Source organism: Notolepis coatsorum, assembly GCF_963971535.1.
Source record: "Notolepis coatsorum genome assembly, chromosome: 17".
NCBI classification, from domain to species: domain Eukaryota; kingdom Metazoa; phylum Chordata; class Actinopteri; order Aulopiformes; family Paralepididae; genus Notolepis; species Notolepis coatsorum.
Window position 1 is genome coordinate 12392392 of NC_140181.1, and position 23892 is coordinate 12416283.

Genomic DNA, 23892 nt, shown 5'->3' on the forward strand with positions numbered 1-23892 from the left:
TTTAATAATATTGTCGTGGCGGAGCTCCGTCGCGGCTGCATTATGTAGCAGTAATCCCCCCTTTTTTCCAAATCGACAACTAGCTCAATTGGTAACGCTGCATGGCTGTGGATCCTATGGTCCGTTTGTGACAAGTTCGATTCCCTTACATTTTTTATTTTTTTTTTAACGTGCATTGCACTATAGCGTATTGTATATTGTATGGTACAGTAACGGTCTCTGGAGCGCAACAGTAAGAAGCATTTGCACTGCAACGCATACACCTTACTGTAAATTGTACCTCATCCCATTTCTGCTTTGCACTATAGCGTATTGTAGCAACGCATACAATATACAATACGCTATAGTGCAAAGCAGAAATGGGATGAGGTACAATTTACAGTAAGGTGTATGCGTTGCAGTGCAAATGCTTCTTACTGTTGCGCTCCAGAGACCGTTACTGTACCATACAATATACAATATGCTATAGTGCAATGCACGTTAAATTTTTTTTAAATTTTTTTTAAGGGAATCGAACTTGTCACAAACGGACCATAGGATCCACAGCCATGCAGCGTTACCAATTGAGCTAGTTGTCGATTTGGATAAAAGGGGGGATTACTGCTACATAATGCAGCCGCGACGGAGCTCCGCCACGACAATATTATTAAACAGCGGCTCTGTCATTGAAGTGGGAAAAGTGAGCCGTATTGTATATTAGTACATTAGTACATTAGTACATTAGTACATAGTACTGATGACTGCGATGTGAAAGGCGCCGCAAACTCCTTCCTAATGCTGCGGGCGGCGTTGAAGGCGGAAAGCGCCTGTGAACCACAGCAGCCTCCTGGGGCTGCCGCGGGGCGTGGCCGCGGCGGGTCACGTGCCTGTCGGGGCCAATCAGGCCTACCCCGGAAATAGGAACGGTTGCGGAACAGCTACAGGCTGCCTGGTACAGGTGGTTTAGACAGAGTAGGGGGGGCAGGTAAAGTGTTGCCCTGCCTGGTACAGGTGGACAGAAGGTCTTCCAGGTTGCTGGTTCCAGCGCCGGGCCCGTGGGCGGCTCACTTCTCCCGGTAGTAGAGCAGGTACATCTTCAGCGGCTCCGGCAGCGGCAGACCCAGGATCCGCTCCCGCAGCACGTTCACGGCCGGCTCGGGTCGAGGAGCAGCAGCTCCCCCCCGGTCTCCCGCTCCTCCTCCCCCCCCCCCTGCTGCTGCTGCTGCTCTTCCTCTTCCTCCTCCTCCTCGCCCCCCTCCTCCTCCTCCTCCATGACCGCTCCTCCTCCTCGGATCCCCCTCCTGCTGCCCCTCGCCTGCCGCCTCACCTCCCTCTCCCGCTCCCTCACCCGCTCCCTCTCTCCCTCTTCCTCGTCCTCCTCCTCCTCCTCGTCGTCCTCCCCCCCTCCTCCTCTCCCGGCCCGGTTGTTGTTGTTGGTGTCCGGGGGGGCGGAGCCGGTCCCGCCGCTGGTGACGGCCTGCCGCGTGGCGAGGACCAGGGCGTTGCAGTGGCGCCGGTGGACGCGGCGCCTCTTGAAGCGGGTGCCGTACTTGTGCAGGCCGGCCGCCGCCAGGCCCCGCCCCACGCTGAAGGAGGAGCCCCGGCCGCGCGGCTGGCCGTCGCCGCCCGTCGTCGTCGTGACGCGCAGCGCGTGGCGGATGGAGACCCGCGCCAGCTCCTGTAACGTCCTCACCTCGTACATGGCTGAGGAGGAGAGAGAGAGGAGGAGAGAGAGAGGATGGAGGAGAGGGAGGAGAGGAGAGGAGAGAGGAGGAGAGGGAGGAGAGGAGGAGAGAGAGGAGAGAGAGGAGGAGAGGAGAGGAGGAGAGGAGGAGAGAGAGAGGGTGGAGGAGGGAGGAGAGGAGGGAGGAGAGGAGGAGAGAGAGGAGAGAGGAGGAGGCGAGGAGAGAGGAGGGAGAGGGGAGGAGAGAGGAGGAAGAGGGGAGGAGAGAGAGAGGAGGTGAGGAGGAGAGAGAGCGGAGGAGAGGAGGAGGAGAGGGATAGAGAGAGAGAGGAGGTGAGGAGGAGGGAGAGGGATAGAGGAGGAGAGAGAGCGAGGAGTAGAGGGAGGAGGAGGGGGAGGAGAGGAGAGAAGAGGGAGAGGGGAGAGAGATAGAGGAGAAAGGAGAGCAGAGGGAGGAGCAGAGGGAGGAGGAGAGAGAAGAGTAGAGGGAGGAGGAGGGGGAGGAGAGAGGAGAGAAGAGAGAGGAGGTGAGGAGGAGAGAGGAGAGAGAGGGAGGAGGAGAGGGATAGAGGAGGAGAGAGAGGAGTAGAGGGAGGAGGGGGAGGAGAGAGGAGAGGGGAGGAGAGAGATAGAGAGAGAGAGAGAGAGAGGAGGGATAAAGGAGGAGAGAGAGGGAGAGGAGGGAGGAGACAAAGATTTATTACTAAAAGATTTGCACTACACCTCATTTTGTTGCATTTTGTACTTTCGTTTTGTATATTGTATATTTTTGTATATTGTTTGGTCTTTATTCTTTTTACTGGTTTGTTTTACTGTATGAAGCACAATCTCAGGGAGGCTCATACAGAACCAAGCATTTCACTGTAATGTACCTTATATGTGACAAATAAAGCAAGACTCAATGCACTGCAAAAACGGGAGCATGTCTATGTTCCCCGGGTCCTATGTTCCCCGCTTTGATTGATTGATTGAAAATGTTAGACCACCAGCCCTGATTTCAAACTCTAACCTTAACCAGTTAGAAAGAGGGCCTAAGTTTAACCGTTCGAAACAAGGCGGACATTAATAATTAATAAAAAAAAAAAAATGAATACAATTTTCAATCTATTAATCAATCAAAGCGGGGAACATAGGACCCGGGGAACATAGGGATGATCCCGCAAAAACTATCCATCTCAACAAGTGAGTCTTGAAGTCGTGCTTTCCTAAAAGTCTAATCTGTAATGCCGCCAAACGGCGACCCCAAGAGAGCCCCGCTTGGCATGGCGTTTTATTTACTGTTTTGTTTTGGTCTGACGTGTGGGTTGGACTTTAATAACTTATCATAATGAATTTCTCTCCAGACCTCTCTTGGCACAGAGCCCGAGGTGTGGTCAGCGGCAGCAGTAGCGTGTTCCTGTGTGTCGCCCATCACATGCGTGTGTTGTAGTTCCCCTGTGTCGCCCATCACATGCGTGTGTTGTAGTTCCCCTGTGTCGCCCATCACATGCGTGTGTTGTAGTTCCCCTGTGTCGCCCATCACATGCGTGTGTTGTAGTTCCCCTGTGTCGCCCATCACATGCGTGTGTTGTAGTTCCCCTGTGTCGCCCATCACATGCGTGTGTTGTAGTTCCCCTGTGTCGCCCATCACATGCGTGTGTTGTAGTTCCCCTGTGTCGCCCATCACATGCGTGTGTTGTAGTTCCCCTGTATCGCCCATCACATGCGTGTGTTCCTATGTGTCGGCCATCTTGCATGTGTGTGTTCCTATGTGTCTGCCATCGCATGTGTGTGTTCCTATGTGTCGGCCATCTTGCATGTGTGTTCCTATGTGTCGGCCATCTTGCATGTGTGTGTTCCTATGTGTCGGCCATCTTGCATGTGTGTGTTCCTGTGTGTCGGCCATCTTGCATGTGTGTGTTCCTATGTGTCGCCCATCTTGCATGTGTGTGTTCCTATGTGTCTGCCATCGCATGTGTGTGTTCCTGAGTGTCGGCCATCTTGCATGCGTGTGTTCCTATGTGTCGGCCATCTTGCATGTGTGTGTTCCTATGTGTCGGCCATCTTGCATGTGTGTGTTCCTATGTGTCGGCCATCTTGCATGTGTGTTCCTATGTGTCGGCCATCGCATGTGTGCGTTCGCTGCTTGACTACGTTGCAGTGTGTGCTACGAATAAAGACTTCTTCGAGTCCAGTTTCATCTCAATCTAATAATAATAATTACTTGCATTTATATAGTGCTTTTCTAGACACTCAAAGCGCTTAATTAAACAGACTTTTGAAGTACTCCCGTCGTAGCGGTTTCTGTGTGTTTCTACTAGCGAGACCTGGTACCGGTACTGGTCCGCTAGAAGCAAGGTTTGACTCAGCGGGACACTTACGCAGCGGGACGGTCTTGGGCTTGCCGTTGCCGGTGCTGTGCTTGGGGAGCACCAGGGGGGCGAAGGACACGGCGATGATCTTCTTGGTCTCCCAGCTGCTCAGCCCCGTACGAGTGATCTTGGTCAACTGGAGGATATGAGGAGGGAAGGAAGACATACCAGCGTTGATAAAGAGTAGGGCAGGTAGTGTAAGAGGTATTCGTATAATACGAGGAGGCTAGTATCAGGCTAGTATGAGACTAGTGTGATGCTAGTATGAGGCTAGTGTGAGGCTAGTATGATGCTAGTGTGATGCTAGTATGAGGCTAGTATGAGGCTAGTGTGATGCTAGTATGAGGCTAGTGTGAGGCTAGTATGATGCTAGTATGAGGCTAGTGTGATGCTAGTATGATGCTAGTGTGATGCTAGTGTGATGCTAGTATGATGCTAGTGTGATGCTAGTGTGATGCTAGTGTGAGGCTAGTGTGAGGCTAGTGTGAGGCTAGTGTGAGGCTAGTATTAGGCTAGTATGATGCTAGTGTGAGGCTAGTGTGAGGCTAGTGTGATGCTAGTATGATGCTAGTATGATGCTAGTGTGATGCTAATGTGATGCTAGTATGAGGCTAGTGTGAGGCTAGTGTGAGGCTAGTGTGAGGCTAGTGTGATGCTAGTATGAGGCTAGTATGAGGCTAGTGTGAGGCTAGTGTGAGGCTAGTATGAGGCTAGTGTGATGCTAGTGTGAGGCTAGTATGAGGCTAGTATGAGGCTAGTGTGATGCTAGTGTGATGCTAGTATGATGCTAGTGTGATGCTAGTGTGATGCTAGTGTGATGCTAGTGTGATGCTAGTATGATGCTAGTGTGATGCTAGTGTGATGCTAGTGTGATGCTAGTGTGATGCTAGTGTGATGCTAGTGTGAGGCTAGTGTGATGCTAGTATGATGCTAGTGTGATGCTAGTGTGATGCTAGTGTGATGCTAGTGTGATGCTAGTGTGATGCTAGTGTGAGGCTAGTGTGATGCTAGTATGATGCTAGTGTGATGCTAGTGTGATGCTAGTATGATGCTAGTATGATGCTAGTGTGATGCTAGTGTGATGCTAGTATGAGGCTAGTATGATGCTAGTATGAGGCTAGTGTGATGCTAGTGTGATGCTAGTGTGAGGCTAGTGTGATGCTAGTGTGATGCTAGTGTGATGCTAGTGTGATGCTAGTGTGATGCTAGTGTGATGCTAGTGTGATGCTAGTGTGATGCTAGTGTGATGCTAGTGTGATGCTAGTATGATGCTAGTATGAGGCTAGTGTGATGCTAGTGTGAGGCTAGTGTGATGCTAGTATGATGCTAGTATGAGGCTAGTGTGATGCTAGTATGATGCTAGTATGATGCTAGTATGATGCTAGTATGAGGCTAGTATGATGTAGTGTGATGCTAGTGTGATGCTAGTGTGATGCTAGTGTGATGCTAGTATGAGGCTAGTGTGATGCTAGTGTGATGCTAGTATGATGCTAGTATGACGCTAGTGTGAGGCTAGTATGACGCTAGTATGATGCTAGTGTGATGCTAGTATGATGCTAGTATGATGCTAGTATGATGCTAGTATGATGCTAGTATGAGGCTAGTGTGATGCTAGTATGATGCTAGTATGATGCTAGTATGATGCTAGTATGAGGCTAGTGTGATGCTAGTGTGATGCTAGTATGATGCTAGTGTGAGGCTAGTGTGATGCTAGTATGAGGCTAGTATGCAATTGGTCCACTGATGGATACATCTTGATATTTGTCTAGTATAGTGTGTTCATTAGATGGTGAAATCCTCTTTCAGTGCCTCTGTGCCTGTTTTCTAGGCAGTTAGCCTCTGGTATGCGTGCCATTAGCGTTAGCCACGCTTCTAGGCCTCTTTTCTTTTGGAAAGAATGATAAAAAAATATATATATATATTATAATATATATATATATATATATATTTTTTTTTGTGTATTCGACTAAGAGGTTGGCAGTCGACTACGGCACCTTTCGATCGATTAGTCGACTAATAGGGGTCAGCCCTACTTGATTGTAACAGTGAGTGACCACCAGCAGGGTGAAGGTAAGACGATGTGAGTGAGCCGCAGTACTGACCTTCTCCTCCAGGGGCAGCACCAGGACGCCCCCCACCTTCAGCAGGCTCTTCATGTAGTCCTCGTGCTCCCGCTGCACGCCGGCCCCACAGTACACCCGGTCGTACTGCCGGCTCTCCGGGGGGATCTCCAGGCAGTTCCCCGCCACGAAGGACGGCTCGCAGAACTCGAACCTGCAGGGGGAGGAGCAGCCAGGATGAGGGAGGGAGCACCCAGGGGGAGGGAGGGAGCACCCAGGGGGAGGGAGGGAGCACCCAGGGTGAGGGAGGGAGCAGCCAGGATGAGGGAGGGAGCACCCAGGGTGAGGGAGGGAGCACCCAGGGGGAGGGAGGAGCACCCAGGGTGAGGGAGGGAGCAGCCAGGGGGAGGGAGGGAGCACCCAGGGGGAGGGAGGGAGCAGCCAGGATGAGGGAGGGAGCACCCAGGGTGAGGGAGGGAGCACCCAGGGGGAGGGAGGGAGCACCCAGGGTGAGGGAGGGAGCACCCAGGGGGAGGGAGGGAGCACCCAGGGGGAGGGAGGAGCACCCAGGGGGAGGGAGGGAGCACCCAGGGGGAGGGAGGGAGCACCCAGGGGGAGGGAGGGAGCACCCAGGGTGAGGGAGGAGCACCCAGGGGGAGGGAGGGAGCACCCAGGGGGAGGGAGGGAGCACCCAGGGGGAGGGAGGGAGCACCCAGGGGGAGGGAGGGAGCACCCAGGGGGAGGGAGGGAGCACCCAGGGGGAGGGAGGAGCACCCAGGGGGAGGGAGGGAGCACCCAGGGGGAGGGAGGGAGCACCCAGGGGGAGGGAGGGAGCACCCAGGGTGAGGGAGGAGCACCCAGGGGGAGGGAGGAGCAGCCAGGGTGAGGGAGGGAGCACCCAGGGTGAGGGAGGGAGCACCCAGGGGGAGGGAGGGAGCACCCAGGATGAGGGAGGAGCAGCCAGGATGAGGGAGGGAGGGAGCACCCAGGGGGAGGGAGGGAGGGAGCACCCAGGGGGAGGGAGGGAGGGAGCACCCAGGGGGAGGGAGGGAGCACCCAGGGGGAGGGAGGGAGCACCCAGGGGGAGGGAGGGAGCACCCAGGGGGAGGGAGGAGCAGCCAGGGTGAGGGAGGGAGCACCCAGGGGGAGGGAGGAGCACCCAGGGGGAGGGAGGGAGCACCCAGGGTGAGGGACTTATTAAGCGACGGAAACATCTGTTGCACCCACACACACGCACGTGCATATGTACCCACACACACACCAGTGTTGTAGGGCTCGAGGCCAAATCAAATCAATTCAAATCAAATGTATTTGTAAGGCCCGACAACACACGTTAATGTCCCCATGGGCCAGACACGTCTTCTTTAAGGCCCGACAACACACGTTAATGTCCCCATGGGCCAGACACGTCTTCTTTAAGGCCCGACAACACACGTTAATGTCCCCATGGGCCAGACACGTCTTCTTTAAGGCCCGACAACACACGTTAATGTCCCCATGGGGCCGGACACATCTTCTTTAAACAAGTCAAGAAGAAACATCACAATAAGTCAAGAACAAAAACAAGAACACCATAAGGTCCAACAAATTTTAAATAAAAGCAAAATAAATAAATGAATGCAACACTCCCAGACAGACCCCACGCGAAGGTAAGGAGAAACTCACTAAAACCTAACAATAGGAAAAAATACACCACAGGCAGTGTGGAGGAGAGAAACCTTAGAAGGGCCATTCAAGGGGGCATCTCCCTTCTTAGATGTCGGTGATAGTAGTGTTGAAGACGGACAGTTGGTAAGTGACTGATTTTCAGGACTCGTGACTCGTCTTGGACTCGAGCATTGACTGCATTCGGACTCGGAAGGTTCATTGATAAATACTTTATTTTTTTTATTCTTCTTTGTAATAGGCCCTAATCATTTGGCATGAGATATTGATGGCTAGTGCATTTGTTTGGCTATTGTGTCACAAAGTAAATAAACTCCCTTTGAAATGGTGACCTTTTTTATTTTATTTGTATATGTCGGCTCTTTGACTGCCAGAGTGGAGTGGACTCAGCCTTGATGACTTGGACTCGGACTATAGGGTAATGGGGACTCGACTCGGACTCTTCTTTGGTGACTCGGACTTGGACTCGGACTCGAACACTGGGGACTCGAGACTCGAGATTTAGTGACTCGACTACAACACTGACACACACCTGCGGTACGGTGATTCTTGAGGCCATTGAAGACGATTGTTGAAATTGAAAACCGACAGCTCTGCCTAATTAAAGTGAGGCGACAGTGGCTCACAGGAGGTAGAGCGGTCGTCTGGTAATCCGGAGGTTCTCGGTTTCGATTCCCACTCCGGGTCGAAGTGTCCCTAAATTGCTGGTCGCAGGTCGGCACCTTGCGTGGTCGCCTCCGCCGTCGGTGTGTGAATGTGTGAGTGAACGGGTGAATGTGAGGAACAAGTTGTAAAGCGCTTTGGATACAAGCCGCTATATAAATGTAGTCCATTGACCATTGACCGTGGGGAGGGATCAAATTAGGAGAATGTCAACAAACGCAACTAAATGAATTAAACACCTGAAGTAACGGCACCCTATGTAGCAGGAGAGGCACTTGAATCACTAGAAGTACTGGTATTGGTTCTGAAAGGTTCGCTACACCTCTACTAGTACTCGGGTTTCCTGTTTGAGCGAGCCTTCACCCGGTCTCGAACCCACGGGTCCTGTGTCTGCCAGCGATGACCGAGGGACGTCCTACTGCACTTCTGGACCGACCAGTGGCTTCCTGCCAGACGCCTCAGTCAGCTCCATTACAGGTGTCAGGTACCTTCTCAAGGATCCAATTCAAGGTCCTGGATTTTACATTATAGAGCCGTTCAGAGTCAAGCCCCCATGTACATATCTCAGACTTCATACACCCCTATAACTCCAACGGGTCCCTGAGGTCTTCTGATCAGGCCTCCTGGTGGTGAACCAGCCGGTCCCTGAGGTCTTCTGATCAGGCCTCCTGGTGGTGAACCAGCCGGTCTCTGAGGTCTTCTGATCAGGTCTCCTGGTGGTGAACCAGCCGGTCCCTGAGGTCTTCTGATCGGGCCTCCTGGTGGTGAACCAGCCGGTCCCTGAGGTCTTCTGATCAGGCCTCCTGGTGGTGAACCAGCCGGTCCCTGAGGTCTTCTGATCAGGCCTCCTGGTGGTGAACCAGCCCCGAGGTCTTCTGATCAGGCCTCCTGGTGGTGAACCAGCCGGTCCCTGAGGTCTTCTGATCGGGCCTCCTGGTGGTGAACCAGGCGAAAGACTAAGCAGTGGCCCCTAGGCTCTGGAATGAGATCCCCCAGGTCCTGAGAGCCTCCCCCTCTGTGGCCCCAAGGCTCTGGAATGAGCTCCCCAGGTCTGAGCCCCCCCTCTGTGGACTCATTCAAGGGGCAGCTAAACACCCACCTGTTCAGGTTGGCGTTTGGCCACATATGATATGATATGATACATTTATTTATATTGCGCCCCTCAACCAATAGTTACATGCGACTGCGACTGCCCGGTTTCCCTTCGTCACCAGTCTTGTGTCGGGGGGGATTTTTAGGCAGATTTGGTTGTTTGAACGGAGGGATCTGGAGCTGGTTGATTGGACCAGGAGCTCTTTTATGTAGGCTGGGGGGCGAGACCGTTTATGGCTTTGTATGGATTGTGAACATGAGGATTTTGAAATGTATTCGCTGATTTACCGGGAGCCAGTGTAGGGATACAAGGACTGGTGGGGAGACGTGGTGCCTCATCTCGGTGCCCGTCACGAGCCTGGCGGCTGCGTTCTGGACGTACACACGTGAACTGGTCATTTATTAGTTTCTTCCGTTTCTGTCCGTGCCCGTCTTTATATTGTATGTTTTTATGAATTAACCTGTTCTTTTTTGTTTTTTTAAACATGTGAAGCACTGTTTTTACACTGTTTTTAGATTGTATCTTTTTATGAATTGCCCTGTTCATTTTCTTTTTTCTTTTTAAACTTGTATAAATAAAGTCTTACTTACTTACTTACTTACTTACTTACTTACTTACTTACTTACTTACTTACTTACTTACTTACTTACTTACTTACTTACTTACTTACTTACTTACTTACTTACTTACTTACTTACTTACTTACTTACTTACTTACTTACTTACTTACTTACTTACTTACTTACTTACTTACTTACTTACTTACTTACTTACTTACTTACTTACTTACTTACTTACTTACTTACTTACTTACTTACTTACTTACTTACTTACTTACTTACTTACTTACTTACCTACTTACTTACTTACTTACTTCTAAAAAGACTTCTCTGGCTATAGCCATGTTGAATCAATGAGAAAGACACAAGAAAAACGAGTATATATACTGTAGTGTATATACACATGTATACAAGTTGGTACTCACTTGTCAAAGCTCTCGCTGGTCTTGATGAAGTAGGCCAGCTTCTGGTCGGCGTACTCAATCACATCTGCATGCAGCTCCACTCCGTGGTTAACCCCAAACGGACCTGGAACAGAGGGCACAGCGGGCATTATTTAACCTTCTGTAGTGTGGTAGTGAAATAGTTAACCTTCTGTAGTGTGGCAGTGACAGGGTTAATCGTCTGTAGTGTGGTAGTGAAAGGGTTAATCGTCTGTAGTGTGGTAGTGAAAGGGTTAATCGTCTGTAGTGTGGTAGTGAAAGAGTGTGGTAGTGAAAGGGTTAATCGTCTGTAGTGTGGCAGTGAAAGGGTTAACCTTCTGTAGTGTGGTAGTGAAAGGGTTAACAGTCTGTAGTGTGGTAGTGAAAGGGTTAACCTTCTGTAGTGTGGCAGTGAAAGGGTTAACCTTCTGTAGTGTGGTAGTGAAAGGGTTAACCGTCTGTAGTGTGGCAGTGAAAGGGTTAACAGTCTGTAGTGTGGTAGCGAAAGGGTTAACCTTCTGTAGTGTGGTAGTGAACGGGTTAACAGTCTGTAGTGTGGTAGTGAAAGGGTTAACCTTCTGTAGTGTGGCAGTGAAAGGGTTAACCTTCTGTAGTGTGGCAGTGAAAGGGTTAACCTTCTGTAGTGTGGTAGTGAAAGGGTTAACCTTCTGTATTGTGGCAGTGAAAGGGTTAACCTTCTGTAGTGTGGTAGTGAAAGGGTTATACTTCGCCAGATGGTGACACAGACCCATCTAACACGGTTCCTACTGGCTTTGGTTGATCATATTCCAGGACAATGCCATGGCTATTCCATGACAAATAGTTTGTGTTCAATTTATGAGTTTTATTGTTGAATAGTTAAATGTCTTTAGGCTACAACAATTACTTGCTGCTTCATTATTGGCCTATCTCAATGCCCGCCCTCTTTTCGGGGATCCTCCAATCACAACCGTTGCTTCCCTCTGACAAACAACGTTGTGATTGGAGGATCAAGAAAAGAATGTTTGAGATAGATAAAGAAATAACTAGTAGGCATGACTGACATTTATCATTTGACCAGGTGAAAACAAGATTATCAACAACTTTCTAAATATTTATTGATATATAGGCCTATATGTGCCATTTTCCATAAGTTCGCCCATCACAATCGGAGCTCTCAGAACAGGACAACAAAGAAAATGGCTGAACCCAAAAAAAATACCGCACACAATTCACTTTGATATTTCACGGATAAGGTGTAAACAACGTTAAGGCAGCGTTTTCTTCGCAGTGAAAAGCAGACTGTATTAGTGGATTGTTTTTTATTTATTTATTTTTAATCCTCTCTTTCTCTGTTTTTTTTCAGTTTTTCTCCCCCCGTCCCAATTTAGTCGATGTGCCAATTCCCCCCCTCCCCTACCTGGTTGTTGTGCGCATGTTCCTCCTACTGGTCGGTACAAGGGATCCCTGAAGTCTACCGCACGCTTCCTCCGACACGTGCGGCGACAGTCAGCGACTCTTTTTTCACCTGGCAGCGAGGGCTCTCATTGGTGAAGCGTAACGCGTGGGAGGTCACGCTGCCTTCATCAAGTCCTGCCTCCGCTGAGCAGGCGCCCAGACCTGACCTGTAGGCGTCGCTGTCCACAACGCCAGATTCCCACCCATGACTTGCCCTCCCCCTAACCCAGCCAAACGGGTTAGTATGACGACCGGTCCAAGCCGCAGGGCAATGCTGACTCCGGGAGTCGAGACCGCAGCCTCTTGCATTGGTGACGAGCGCAATCTCCGCTACGACACCTGACCGCCTCAATTAGTGGATTGTTTGACGTCTTACTAGGAAAACAGCTGAAAACAAAACCTGACTTCCTGTTGTAGTGTCTACTGATATCAAATCATGTCCAAGATAAACAATTTTGGTAAATAACATTCCTTTTATGTTAGTGAAGTCTGTATAACATAGTCCGAAGTATGTTATCTGGAAGTCCCAAATATTGGTTCAACGTCTTTTTCCATCAACTGTGGTCAGTCATCGTACCCCTCGGCTGTTGGCGGCGGTTCCAGGGTGAGTAACAATGTTCATCAAAGTGTTGAAACTTAGGTGCTGCAGTGTTGAGTGCATAGACACCTTAGTATATTAGGAAAAGTGCATGATCGTAGAAGACAGTTGGCCTCACTAATTCCCGACATCTCCCCCACCTCTCCTCAAACCTCTCCCCCACCTCTCCTCAAACCTCTCCCCCACCTCTCCTCAAACCTCTCCCCCACCTCTCCTCAAGCCTCTCCCCCACCTCTCCTCAAACCTCTCCCCCACCTCTCCTCAAACCTCTCCCCCACCTCTCCTCAAACCTCTCCCCCACCTCTCCTCAAGCCTCTCCCCCACCTCTCCTCAAACCTCTCCCCCACCTCTCCTCAAACCTCTCCCCCACCTCTCCTCAAACCTCTCCCCCACCTCTCCTCAAGCCTCTCCCCCACCTCTCCTCAAACCTCTCCCCCACCTCTCCTCAAACCTCTCCCCCACCTCTCCTCAAACCTCTCCCCGCCTCTCCTCAAGCCTCTCCCCCACCTCTCCTCAAACCTCTCCCCCACATCTCCTCAAACCTCTCCTCAAACCTCTCCCCCACCTCTCCTCAAACCTCTCCCCCACCTCTCCTCAAACCTCTCCCCCACATCTCCTCAAACCTCTCCTCAAACCTCTCCCCCACCTCTCCTCAAGCCTCTCCCCCACCTCTCCTCAAGCCTCTCCCTCACCTCTCCTCAAACCTCTCCCCCACCTCTCATCAAACCTCTCCCCCACCTCTCCTCAAACCTCTCCCCCACCTCTCATCAACCCTCTCCCCCACCTCTCCTCAAGCTTCTCCACCTCTCCTCAGACCTCTCCCCCACCTCTCATCAAACCTCTCCCCCACCTCTCCTCAAGCCTCTCCCCCACCTCTCATCAAACATCTCCCTCTGTCGTCTCAATGTGTACATCAACCTCTCCATCACATAGAGCTTATGGATCACCTCTCCTTAAACCTATCATCATCATAATCATCATCATCATTATTAGTATTATGGTGAGCTGATTGATGTCATGGAATTCATACATTTCTTTAAATCCTTCCGATTATGTTTATTATTTTCCATATTGCCCCTAATGACACCAAAATGTCCAAGTTGAAGGAATAGTTGTGATTTTTCTTTAACCCTGGTCCTATTTCTTACTTTCTTACTTAACAATGATGTTGTCGGCGGCTGGGTGGCGCAGCGGACTAAGCGCTCGTCACCAACGCAAGAGACACTGGTATCGAATCCCGCTGTCAGCGTTGCCTCCGGCTTGGCCGGCCGTCATACTGGCTCGATTGGCAGAGTCAGCGGGAGGGAAGCCGGTGGGTGGGTCCGGGTCGTTGTAAACAGCGACTCCTACAGTTCGGTCGGGGCGCCTGCACAGTGAGGGAAGGATCTGGAGGGAGGTAGTGTGACCTTCCACACGTTACACTCTCCCAGTGAGAGTCCGCGCTGCCAGGTGAAAAGAAGCGGTGGGCTGGCTACACATGTGTCGGAGGAAGCATGCAATAGTCTGCGCCCTCCCAGACCGACGGTAGGGGGTAGAGTGCGCAACGACCAGGAAGGGGATTGGGAATTGGCATAATGACTAATATTGGGAGGGGAGAAAAACGGAAAAAGAAGGGGGGGAAAAGATAATTCAACAAAAAACAATGATGTTGACCAGATGCTGTTCATCAAACTAACTCCTGATGTAAAGTCAACAGGGTCCCTGCTGTTCCTCAAACTTAGTCCTGATGTAAAGTCAACAGGGTCCTGATTCAGGCTGAATCTGAGGCTGCTTCCCACTCGCCAGGACATTTACACCAGGCGTCACAGGGCCTATTAAAGGATAGTCAAAGACTCTGGCCACCCAAACAACTGCCTCTTTGCACTGCTGCGGTCAGGCAAGCGCTGCCGGAGTCTCATGGCCGGTACAGAGAGACTCAGAAGGAGCTTCTATCCCCAGGCAAGCGCTACCGGAGTCTCATGGCCGGTACAGAGAGACTCAGAAGGAGCTTCTATCCCCAGGCAAGCGCTACCGGAGTCTCATGGCCGGTACAGAGAGACTCAGAAGGAGCTTCTATCCCCAGGCCATCAGGATGCTCAATGACTCTATGTAACACTAACCCATCCATTCTACATTACATTCATTGCACACACTCACTTTAAACACTCACCTTAACATTCACTTTAAACACTTTTAACACACCATATTTGATCCATTTATTACAAAAAGATTTGCACTATATCTATACCAAATGTTTGCATTTAAAAAGAAAAGTTAGCATTTTTCATACTTTAGGTTGTACTTTAGTTTGTATATTGTATATTTTGTATAGCGTTTGGACTTTATTCTTTTAGCGTTTTTCTACTGTACAAAGCACAATCTCAGGGGGGGATCATACAGAACCAAGCATTTCACTGTAATGTACATGTACATGAAACTTGAAGTCGAGTCCGACTGTACGGACAGGAGCATGACCCCGGTGACAACGGTTATTGGTTTGGGGCCAACCAGCCGGAGCTGGTGTGAGGAAGGACGAGTGTGGATTGTGCCGAGCGAAGGACTCCACCGATCAACGTCACCGGTGTTGTTAAGTGTTACCCTGTAACGTTTGGTAGCTAATATACGTTTGTGCCGCTGACGCTAAGACGTGTGCCGCGGGGGGCGTGGCCCCGGCCGCCAGCAGCTGGAGAACTAGCGGCTGCAGAACATGAGGACTGTTAGGACCGTCTGACCACTGAGTGTGTGTCGTGACTCTTAACCACCTAAATCTGCCAGTTAGTTATGCGCCTTCTTCCCACTACAATATATTTGTTAGCCATGCTAGCGATCTACACAAACAATCCATGCCAAAGCTAGATATGTAAAAGGTGAACGACTCACACTCACAGCCATGCTGCTGATTTGGCTAAATGACATCCAGCCATTTTCGTTTGAAACTACTTTTTAGTCCGGGGGGAGTGCCATGGTGTCTCCATAGAGCCCCGCTGTACTGCGCAGCAGCAGCTCGCGCAGGTCCGAGGTAACTCAGTCACGTGACTCAGTTGGTATTGCCGATTGGCTTGAACACGGTATGTTTGTAAACAGCTAACAGGTCTATCGTGATGTTACTTGTTGATCTGTGAAGCCCCGTCGAGGCAACTTGTTGTGATTTTGGGCTCTACGAATACATATCGACTTGACGTGTACCTTATATGTGACAAAAACAAAACAAAAACTTGAAACGTACCCAGTATGAGTCCCACCATGGTGCTGAGGTAGCCGGTCCCGCTGCCCAGGTTGAGGAAGGAGAGGCCCGGGTGGAGGTCCAGGGCCTCCATCACCTCGGAGTAGATACACGGAGCCGACAGGTGGATGTTGCCGTGCCGCCACGCCAGGTCCTGGGGATCACCACACGGGTAAGAGGCAGAGTAAACACCTAACCACCGTGTTCCACACGAGAGGAGAGCCGGTGTTGTTGTCGTCAGAGGGAGTCCCGCGGCAAAACTACATTTGGGTCCTGGGTTTTTAAGAGAAGTCTGAGAACCCTTTGTTCAGACTTAAAAAGAGCCCCAGGCTCACTCACACTGCGGAGCAGAGAGAACAGACCGAGCCCTCGCTCTCAAACACAGAGGCATGCAACACTCCCGTGTACACTTCTGTCTAACATTACTTCCATAATGCTTTAGAACTACCAAATCCTTTTTATATTTTATGTTGATCTTGTATTCATTGATGTTTCTTAATTGTGCACTGTTCAGATTCAGACAACTTTATTTACTGTTGAGTCTCGAAACACAATAATTTCATTACCTGCAATGCCCCCTGTATTGTTGCGTATTTGACAAATAAAGAATTTGAACTTGAATCCTTCCATAACGCTTTATAACTACCAATCCTTCCGTAACGCTTTAGAACTACCAATCCTTCCATAACGCTTTAGAACTACCAATCCTTCCATAATGCTTTAGAACTACCAATCCTTCCATAATGCTTTAGAACTACCAATCCTTCCATAACGCTTTAGAACTACCAATCCTTCCGTAATGCTTTAGAACTAACAATCCTTCCATAACGCTTTAGAACTACCAATCCTTCCATAATGCTTTAGAACTACCAATCCTTCCGTAATGCTTTAAAACTACCAATCCTTCCATAACGCTTTAGAACTACCAATCCTTCCGTAACGCTTTAGAACTACCAATCCTTCCATAATGCTTTAAAACTACCAATCCTTCCGTAACGCTTTAGAACTACCAATCCTTCCGTAATGCTTTAGAACTAACAATCCTTCCATAATGCTTTAGAACTACCAAATCATTTTTATATTTTTATTTTATATTTTATTTTTATTCATTGATGTTTCTTAATTGTGCACTGTTGGGTCTTAGCTCGAAACACAAGAATTTCATTACCTGCAATGCCCCCTGTATTGTTGCGTATTTGACAAATAAAGAATTTGAACTTGAATCCTTCCATAACGCTTTAGAACTACCAATCCTTCCATAATGCTTTAGAACTACCAATCCTTCCATAACGCTTTAGAACTACCAATCCTTCCATAACGCTTTAGAACTACCAATCCTTCCGTAATGCTTTAGATCGTGATACGTAAAAATCACTGATCACTGATTTTTTTTTTAAACAACAATGTTGTCCATTAACACTTTGGGTGCCGGGAGCCGTCTTTAGACGTCTTTGCTGGCCATGCTAAAGTTGCCGGGGGACGCTGTACGTCGTCTTTATATCAATATTTCAAAAATCTGCGATCGGATTCATAATGTCCCTCCGCTGGCCTGAGATCCACCAGCAGGACCCACTGAGCTCTCTGGCGGTTCAGGAGCGCCATCTGGTGGCCGATCGGCGCAAGCGCTTAACAGGAAGCGCACTAGAGGTTTTGCTAGACGTCCGTATTGCTTCCGGCCACTCGGTACATGTCCCGTGACTCTAGCTCGTCACTCTACATAGCGATCGATTGCCAATAACTCGATAAACAACATGATTTGGACGTATATACCATTATACAAGCTGGAGATGGACCGGGTAATAATATATCCCATAATGATAAAATTTCTACTCGACGATGATCGCCCAACGGCGCGCGGAGACTGGGGTGAGTTTCAGCGTGTAACGTTACCGTCTTCGATAATAACTGATATTATCAACATTTGACCCACATTAGATGATTGGTATAACGCTGCCCACGGAATTATAAACGCCCCCTCGCCCATCCGGTCAACATCAGATGACGTGTAGTAACTTCTAGAAGTACGTCTAGTTGGAATTTTTTATATCGCGCTGATTGCCATCAAACTGTATTTCATCATCAATATAATGCATTTGGGGCTATATGTCACGTTCTGGAGAAAGCTGCAGAAAGAGATGAAAACATACTTATACATTAGACCATACTTTACTATGAATATGTGAATGAAAAAGTTTAACGTTGCTACACAATGATGACAATACATATAGGACTTTGAATGGGCCCTAATAATGGCAATGTAGCAATAGAATTTAAAAAGTTATAGCCCTGCAAAGAAGGGGACTTTCTCCATAGACAAATAGCGCTGGCAATCTATGGTATATCATTAATTTAACCTTAGGCAACCAAAGTGTTAAAACAGTGTCAATAACCCTGTTAAGTGTTTTATCTATTGTGATTTAGACTCCGCAAACACTAATGAACGTCAACAGCTGAAACACGTTATTTTCTGACTGCTGCTTGGCACTAAGGAACCACCACTACCCACCTACTGCTGCAGGGAGCTACTTAGGAACCCTGACATGTACTACAGTACCACCACTACCCACCTACTGCTGCTGGGAGCTACTTAGGAACCCTGACATGTACTACAGTACCACCACTACCCACCTACTGCTGCAGGGAGCTACTTAGGAACCCTGACATGTACTACAGTACCACCACTACCCACCTAGTGCTGCTGGGAGCTACTTAGGAACCCTGACATGTACTACAGTACCACCACTACCCACCTAGTGCTGCTGGGAGCTACTTAGGAACCCTGACATGTACTACAGTACCACCACTACCCACCTAGTGCTGCAGGGAGCTACTTAGGAACCCTGACATGTACTACAGTACCACCACTACCCACCTAGTGCTGCTGGGAGCTACTTAGGAACCCTGACATGTACTACAGTACCACCACTACCCACCTAGTGCTGCTGGGAGCTACTTAGGAACCCTGACATGTACTACAGTACCACCACTACCCACCTAGTGCTGCTGGGAGCTACTTAGGAACCCTGACATGTACTACAGTACCACCACTACCCACCTACTGCTGCTGGGAGCTACTTAGGAACCCTGACATGTACTACAGTACCACCACTACCCACCTACTGCTGCTGGGAGCTACTTAGGAACCCTGACATGTACTACAGTACCACCACTACCCACCTACTGCTGCTGGGAGCTACTTAGGAACCCTGACATGTACTACAGTACCACCACTACCCACCTACTGCTGCTGGGAGCTACTTAGGAACCCTGACATGTACTACAGTACCACCACTACCCACCTACTGCTGCTGGGCACTAAGTAGGGTTGGGTACCTTTCACATTTTAACCGATACCGGTACCTGTGAATCGATGCCGGTACCCAACGGTACCTTTTTTCTGTACTTTAGTCTCAAAAAATGTAATCTACCTACCTCAGTTGTGAGAAATTCAAATAATCACACTTTCGACCGTTTTCGGCTTGCCGTTGCCCCGACTGCTTTGTTGTTGAATCAAGTCAAATCCCAGGTAAGCGTATATTGTGCGTGTGAACGTTGAGGTGAAAAAAATAAAAGATTTTTTTTTTTACAGTACCGAAATGTGGCACAGACGGATCTCACGTGAATCGGTGCTCGGTAGTACCGACGTGATTCGGTAGGTACCTTTAAAAAGTACCTAAGGGCCCGCGTCCACCTAGCGCATATTTCTCCGTGAAACATGCTGGGAGTGCGCCCGGTAGAATGGGGCGGGGCGCATGCATGCGGTGACAGAGAAAAAAACGTAGATGACAGAAAGAAATCTACAGCCATGCCGCGGTTTTGCACATATTATAGCATATTTGAATAACTTTATTGTATATTAATTATATATATAGTTATTGCCTGACACCACAGTTCGCCCTTTGCTTTTTATTAGCTTTTTAGTAGTGTATTCGTGTAGTTATTATTATTAGTTTTGTCGCGAATCTCAATGGTCTGTGGGAGACAGCCAGACAGGCAGGCAGCTCCGGTGTCAGGTTACAAACAGAGTGGTAGATGAATGGCTGTGATTGGTTGTCTGAAAATGAGCTCCAGCGCATCGCTCTGAAAGTTGAGAAAGTTTCAACTTTCGGCCGCACAAAAAAGCTGAGAAAAGAAGCCGACGGCAGCGCACTTCCTAGAGGCGGCCGCATGCGCTCCCTCCCCATTGGAATACATTGAAAACAGATGCGTGCGGTCAGAAATATGCGCCAAGTGGACGCGGGCCCTAATTCGGTACCCATCCCTAGCACTAAAGAACCCTGAAATGTACTACAGTACCACTACTCACCGTGTGTATGCATTTTCTCCTGACTGCCACAGGGGGCCGCTAACTAAGGATTCCCCACTATATGCCCACCTTGTATGCATTGTCCCGGTATTCCTCCAGGTAGTAGTCGGCCCGGTCGATGGCCCGGAAGGCCCGCTCCACCAGGTCCGACCGGATGTAGTGAGCCTCCTTCAGGTTGTCAATCAGCTCGTCGTTGTCCTCGCCGGCGCTCACAGCTCCGCCCATCGTGACAGGAGGAGAACGAGAGGGCTTCCAGCAGGGGGCGGCGGAGAGCTTCCCGGAACTGTAAAACCTAAACTATCTGAAGGGAGTAACAGGTCTTTTAATGAGACTGAATGAATGAATGAATGAATGAATGTTATTATTTCATTCTAATTAGTGTATATATTTGACCACATCTTACCCAGTTGTACAGCCCTGGGCCTATTCCCACTTTATTTTGACTTATAATTGTACTATATTCTATTGTGCTATATTTAATTTAGTTTATATCCCATATCATTTTATTCAACCTCTTTATTTACAGTTGCACAGCCCTGGCCTATATTTTATTTCATAATTATATTATACTATTGTGCTTAAGTTCAAGTTCAAGTTTCTTTATTAGTTGTCATACAGAAGAAGTACAGAATACTTTTATACAAAATGCTTCTTTCTGTTCTTTCTGCTTCTTTCTTCTTTCTGTAACTTAGTTCATATTTAATTTGATTTTACTCCACCTCTTTATTGTATCATCTGTCTGCTAATGTCACTTGCACCGTAAACGACCAAAGCAAATTCCTTGTATGTGGAAAAAAAAACGACATGGCAATAAAGACCTTTCCGATTCTGATTTCTAAACGGCCAAGGCCACATGTGTGTGTCCAGGTTAGGAGACTATTCTATTTGCACACACACACAACACATCTGACTTCCTAAAGTAGCAACCGACCAAGTTTAGTAGGTGTGAACGATGCCGCTGCTGCTGTAGTGGTCGCGGTTCAGGACGGTGTTTAAAACAACAGCAGGGGGGTGTCGCGCCAGAGGACAAGACAGTGGCAGATATCACAGGCCGACCCCACAGCCAAATGCTGGCCACACCATAACGCTCTAAAGAACAAAAGGTCCCCGGGCCAACGGGCTGTTCTAATACCACAGGTCCTGCTTTGATGTCAACTCGGGCCAATAGGTGAATAGATGTTTAAAAAAAAATAAAAAAATTAAAAAAAATGTTATATACGCTACGCCACCCTGGGGTTATTCGGGTTAAAGATTCTATTCAAAACACTGTTGGGGGAAATTGTACTTGGCTATTTCTGTATCACTGGATAGGCATTGGAAACTGCAGATTTAAGATATAGATTTAGATATCTGCAGCTTCCAGGCCTGTGATTCACTATGAATTGAAAATGGGGGACCCTGAACAAGACGAAAGTCTTTCTCTGGTCTGCATCCCCTTAACAATTGTATGTATTGAGCCGTACTGTATTGTACCCATTCTGCAATCTGTTAAATAAAGTTTTCATTCATTCATTCATTCATACAGAAATAGGCAATGCACATTTAAGTACAATCCCCCCCCCCCCAAAGGTGTTTTGAATAGAATCTTTAACCCGAATAACCCCACACGGTGGCGCTGTAAGCCAATTGATGTCTAGATGATAAGCCAGTCGCTGGTTTTTAGTGGGCTTGTTGTGTAGGCAACACACTTCCTGAACAACAAAAAAAAACTGTATGTATTTGTACCCCCCCCCCCCCCCCATAATAAACACACGAGTTGTTTGGTTAATTACTAAAGTGAATAATAATAGCATCACGTCTCGTCCACACAGAAGAACCCCGTGGGGACACAAACATGACCTTCACCCTGCAGGCAGCAGCACTGCACGCACCGCACGTTCTGTGTTGCTATGTTCGCGTTAGCAGCAGAGTAGCCCCTTTCGTGACTGTGATGCACCGAGTGAAGCCACAGTCACTTGCTCCTCAACAGGAAACCAACGGTATGTTGACCATGAAGGACCGGTTCTGAACCGAAACACTCGTTATACAAGAATCACAGAGACGTTTCAACGGTGCTCACAGTTGCACGAGGGTTTCGGACAGAGATACGGGGTGGTTTGAAAGCTCCGCGTTGCTAATAAACATTTTAAATATTGTTTTATAAACTGGTCAACACGGGTTTATTTCCGCCGTCGGCTGCCTGGTGCGCCTGCGCTGTGATCACAGCGCATGCGCATCATGCACCCAACGCCGGAAATAGTGCTAGTGTTGACCAGTTTAGAAAACGATATTTAAAATGTTTATTAGCAACGCGGAGCTTTCAAACCACCCCGTATCTCTGTCCGAAACCCTCGTGCAACTGTGAGCACCGTTGAAACGTCTCTGTGATTCTTGTAGAACGAGCGGTTCGGGTCAGAACCAGTCCTTCATGGTCAACATACCGTTGGTTTCCTGTCGAGGAGCAAGTGACTGTGGCTTCACTCGGTGCATCACAGTCACCAAAGGGGCTATATGTTCGCGTTAGCAGCAACTTACTTGAGCAGCTAACCTAATTATGACGACACGATGAAAACACACTCGATCCGACCATTAAAAAACGGCTCCGAGCTGCAACGGCGACAGCCTAAAAAAAAAACGTGCAAAAACAGATCCGAGTCAAATCTGCAACAAAAAAATAAAAGACAGATGGAAAACAACCGCAATCTGTCTTCCTTGCAAGAGAGAGAGAAGAAAGAGATCGAGACAACAACAACAACACAACAGCAGCGAGCAGGCTTTCAAACGCACTAATGTCATCATCATCATCATCTAATTATATTTATATTTGTTATACCTTTCGAAAACGCCGACTGTTATGGTTACGGGTCTCCCTCTTCTTCAGCCTTTTGTTGTTTTGGATCCTGACTCCGAACAGTCAGCCTCCACTGCTGGATGTAAACATTCAGCCAGCTGACGCTCTGACGTCATACGTAAAAACAGACGTGGAAAAAAATATGTTTCAGAAAAAATAAAATTATTATTATTATGGCCTGTATTTTTTTTGTACGTTTTTAGTTGTTATTATCATTAGCTTAATCTTTGAAAAAATATAAATCTAATACACACAACAAATAGTAGATTGATTGAAAACTTTATTAACAGAATGCAGAATGGGTACAGTACAGTACAACATACAATTGTTAAGGGGATGCAGAGAAAGACTTTCGTCTTGTTTACATCAGGGTCCCCCATTTTCAATTCATCATAACATATATGACACACACGACATACAGATAGACAGGACATCTATACATTTATGACATACCAGATTTGCAAATACAGTACTGTTTGTGATACAAAAAGAGTCCAGAAAAGAGAGTATATACATTTGACGTAGAAACTGTACATTGGAGGAGGTTGGGGGGGGGGGGACTGTACATTGGAGGTGGTGGGGTGGGTGGGAGGAGGCGTTGGGTAGGAGGGGTGGGTGGGGGACACTGTACAAGCAAAACTGTACATTGACAAGCAAAACTGGGCCATTGACCTCTTATTAATCTAGGACAGGCATTAGCCTACTGACCCATAGATCATCATAATACATAATAGTTGATCTGTTGAAATAGTTTTAGTTGAAATCTGGATTCAAGTTAAAGGTTTACTGATACTGCAAACGCTGTAACTTCACATCTCTTCAAGGTGTGTTTGCCTTCAGTGTTAAGCTTTGGTAGCTGTTAACACTTTCAGTGCCGGCTATTAACATGATAAAGCATGGTTAAATGCCAGCACCCACTTCAATGATAGCGTTGTGAACGCATAATCTCTGTCTTAAATTCAAGTTCAAGTTTCAAGTTTCTTTAATAGTTGTCATACAGAAGTACAGAATACTTTCATACAAAATGCTTCTTACTGTTACG

General features: G+C 48.2%; 1 protein-coding gene across 2 annotated transcripts; it reads right to left on the reverse strand.

Moving 5' to 3' along the window:
* Window positions 1–890: 890 nt before the first annotated feature.
* On the reverse strand, window positions 891–22946 carry pcmtd2b (protein-L-isoaspartate (D-aspartate) O-methyltransferase domain containing 2b). 2 transcript variants are annotated; one of them, XM_084333029.1, is made up of 7 exons: window positions 22833–22946; window positions 20090–20321; window positions 15718–15868; window positions 10481–10583; window positions 6117–6288; window positions 4024–4150; window positions 891–1683 (listed from the first exon to the last, which is right to left on the reverse strand). In XM_084333029.1, the coding sequence occupies exons 2-7, from the start codon at window positions 20243–20245 to the stop codon at window positions 1124–1126; spliced, it is 1269 nt and encodes a 422-aa protein (XP_084189155.1). In that variant the 5' UTR covers window positions 20246–20321; window positions 22833–22946; the 3' UTR covers window positions 891–1123. The 2 variants fall into 2 exon arrangements, with proteins under 2 accessions (XP_084189155.1, XP_084189156.1); XM_084333030.1 differs by having other exon boundaries at window positions 20090–20317; window positions 22833–22912.
* Between the last annotated feature and the right edge of the window lie 946 nt (window positions 22947–23892).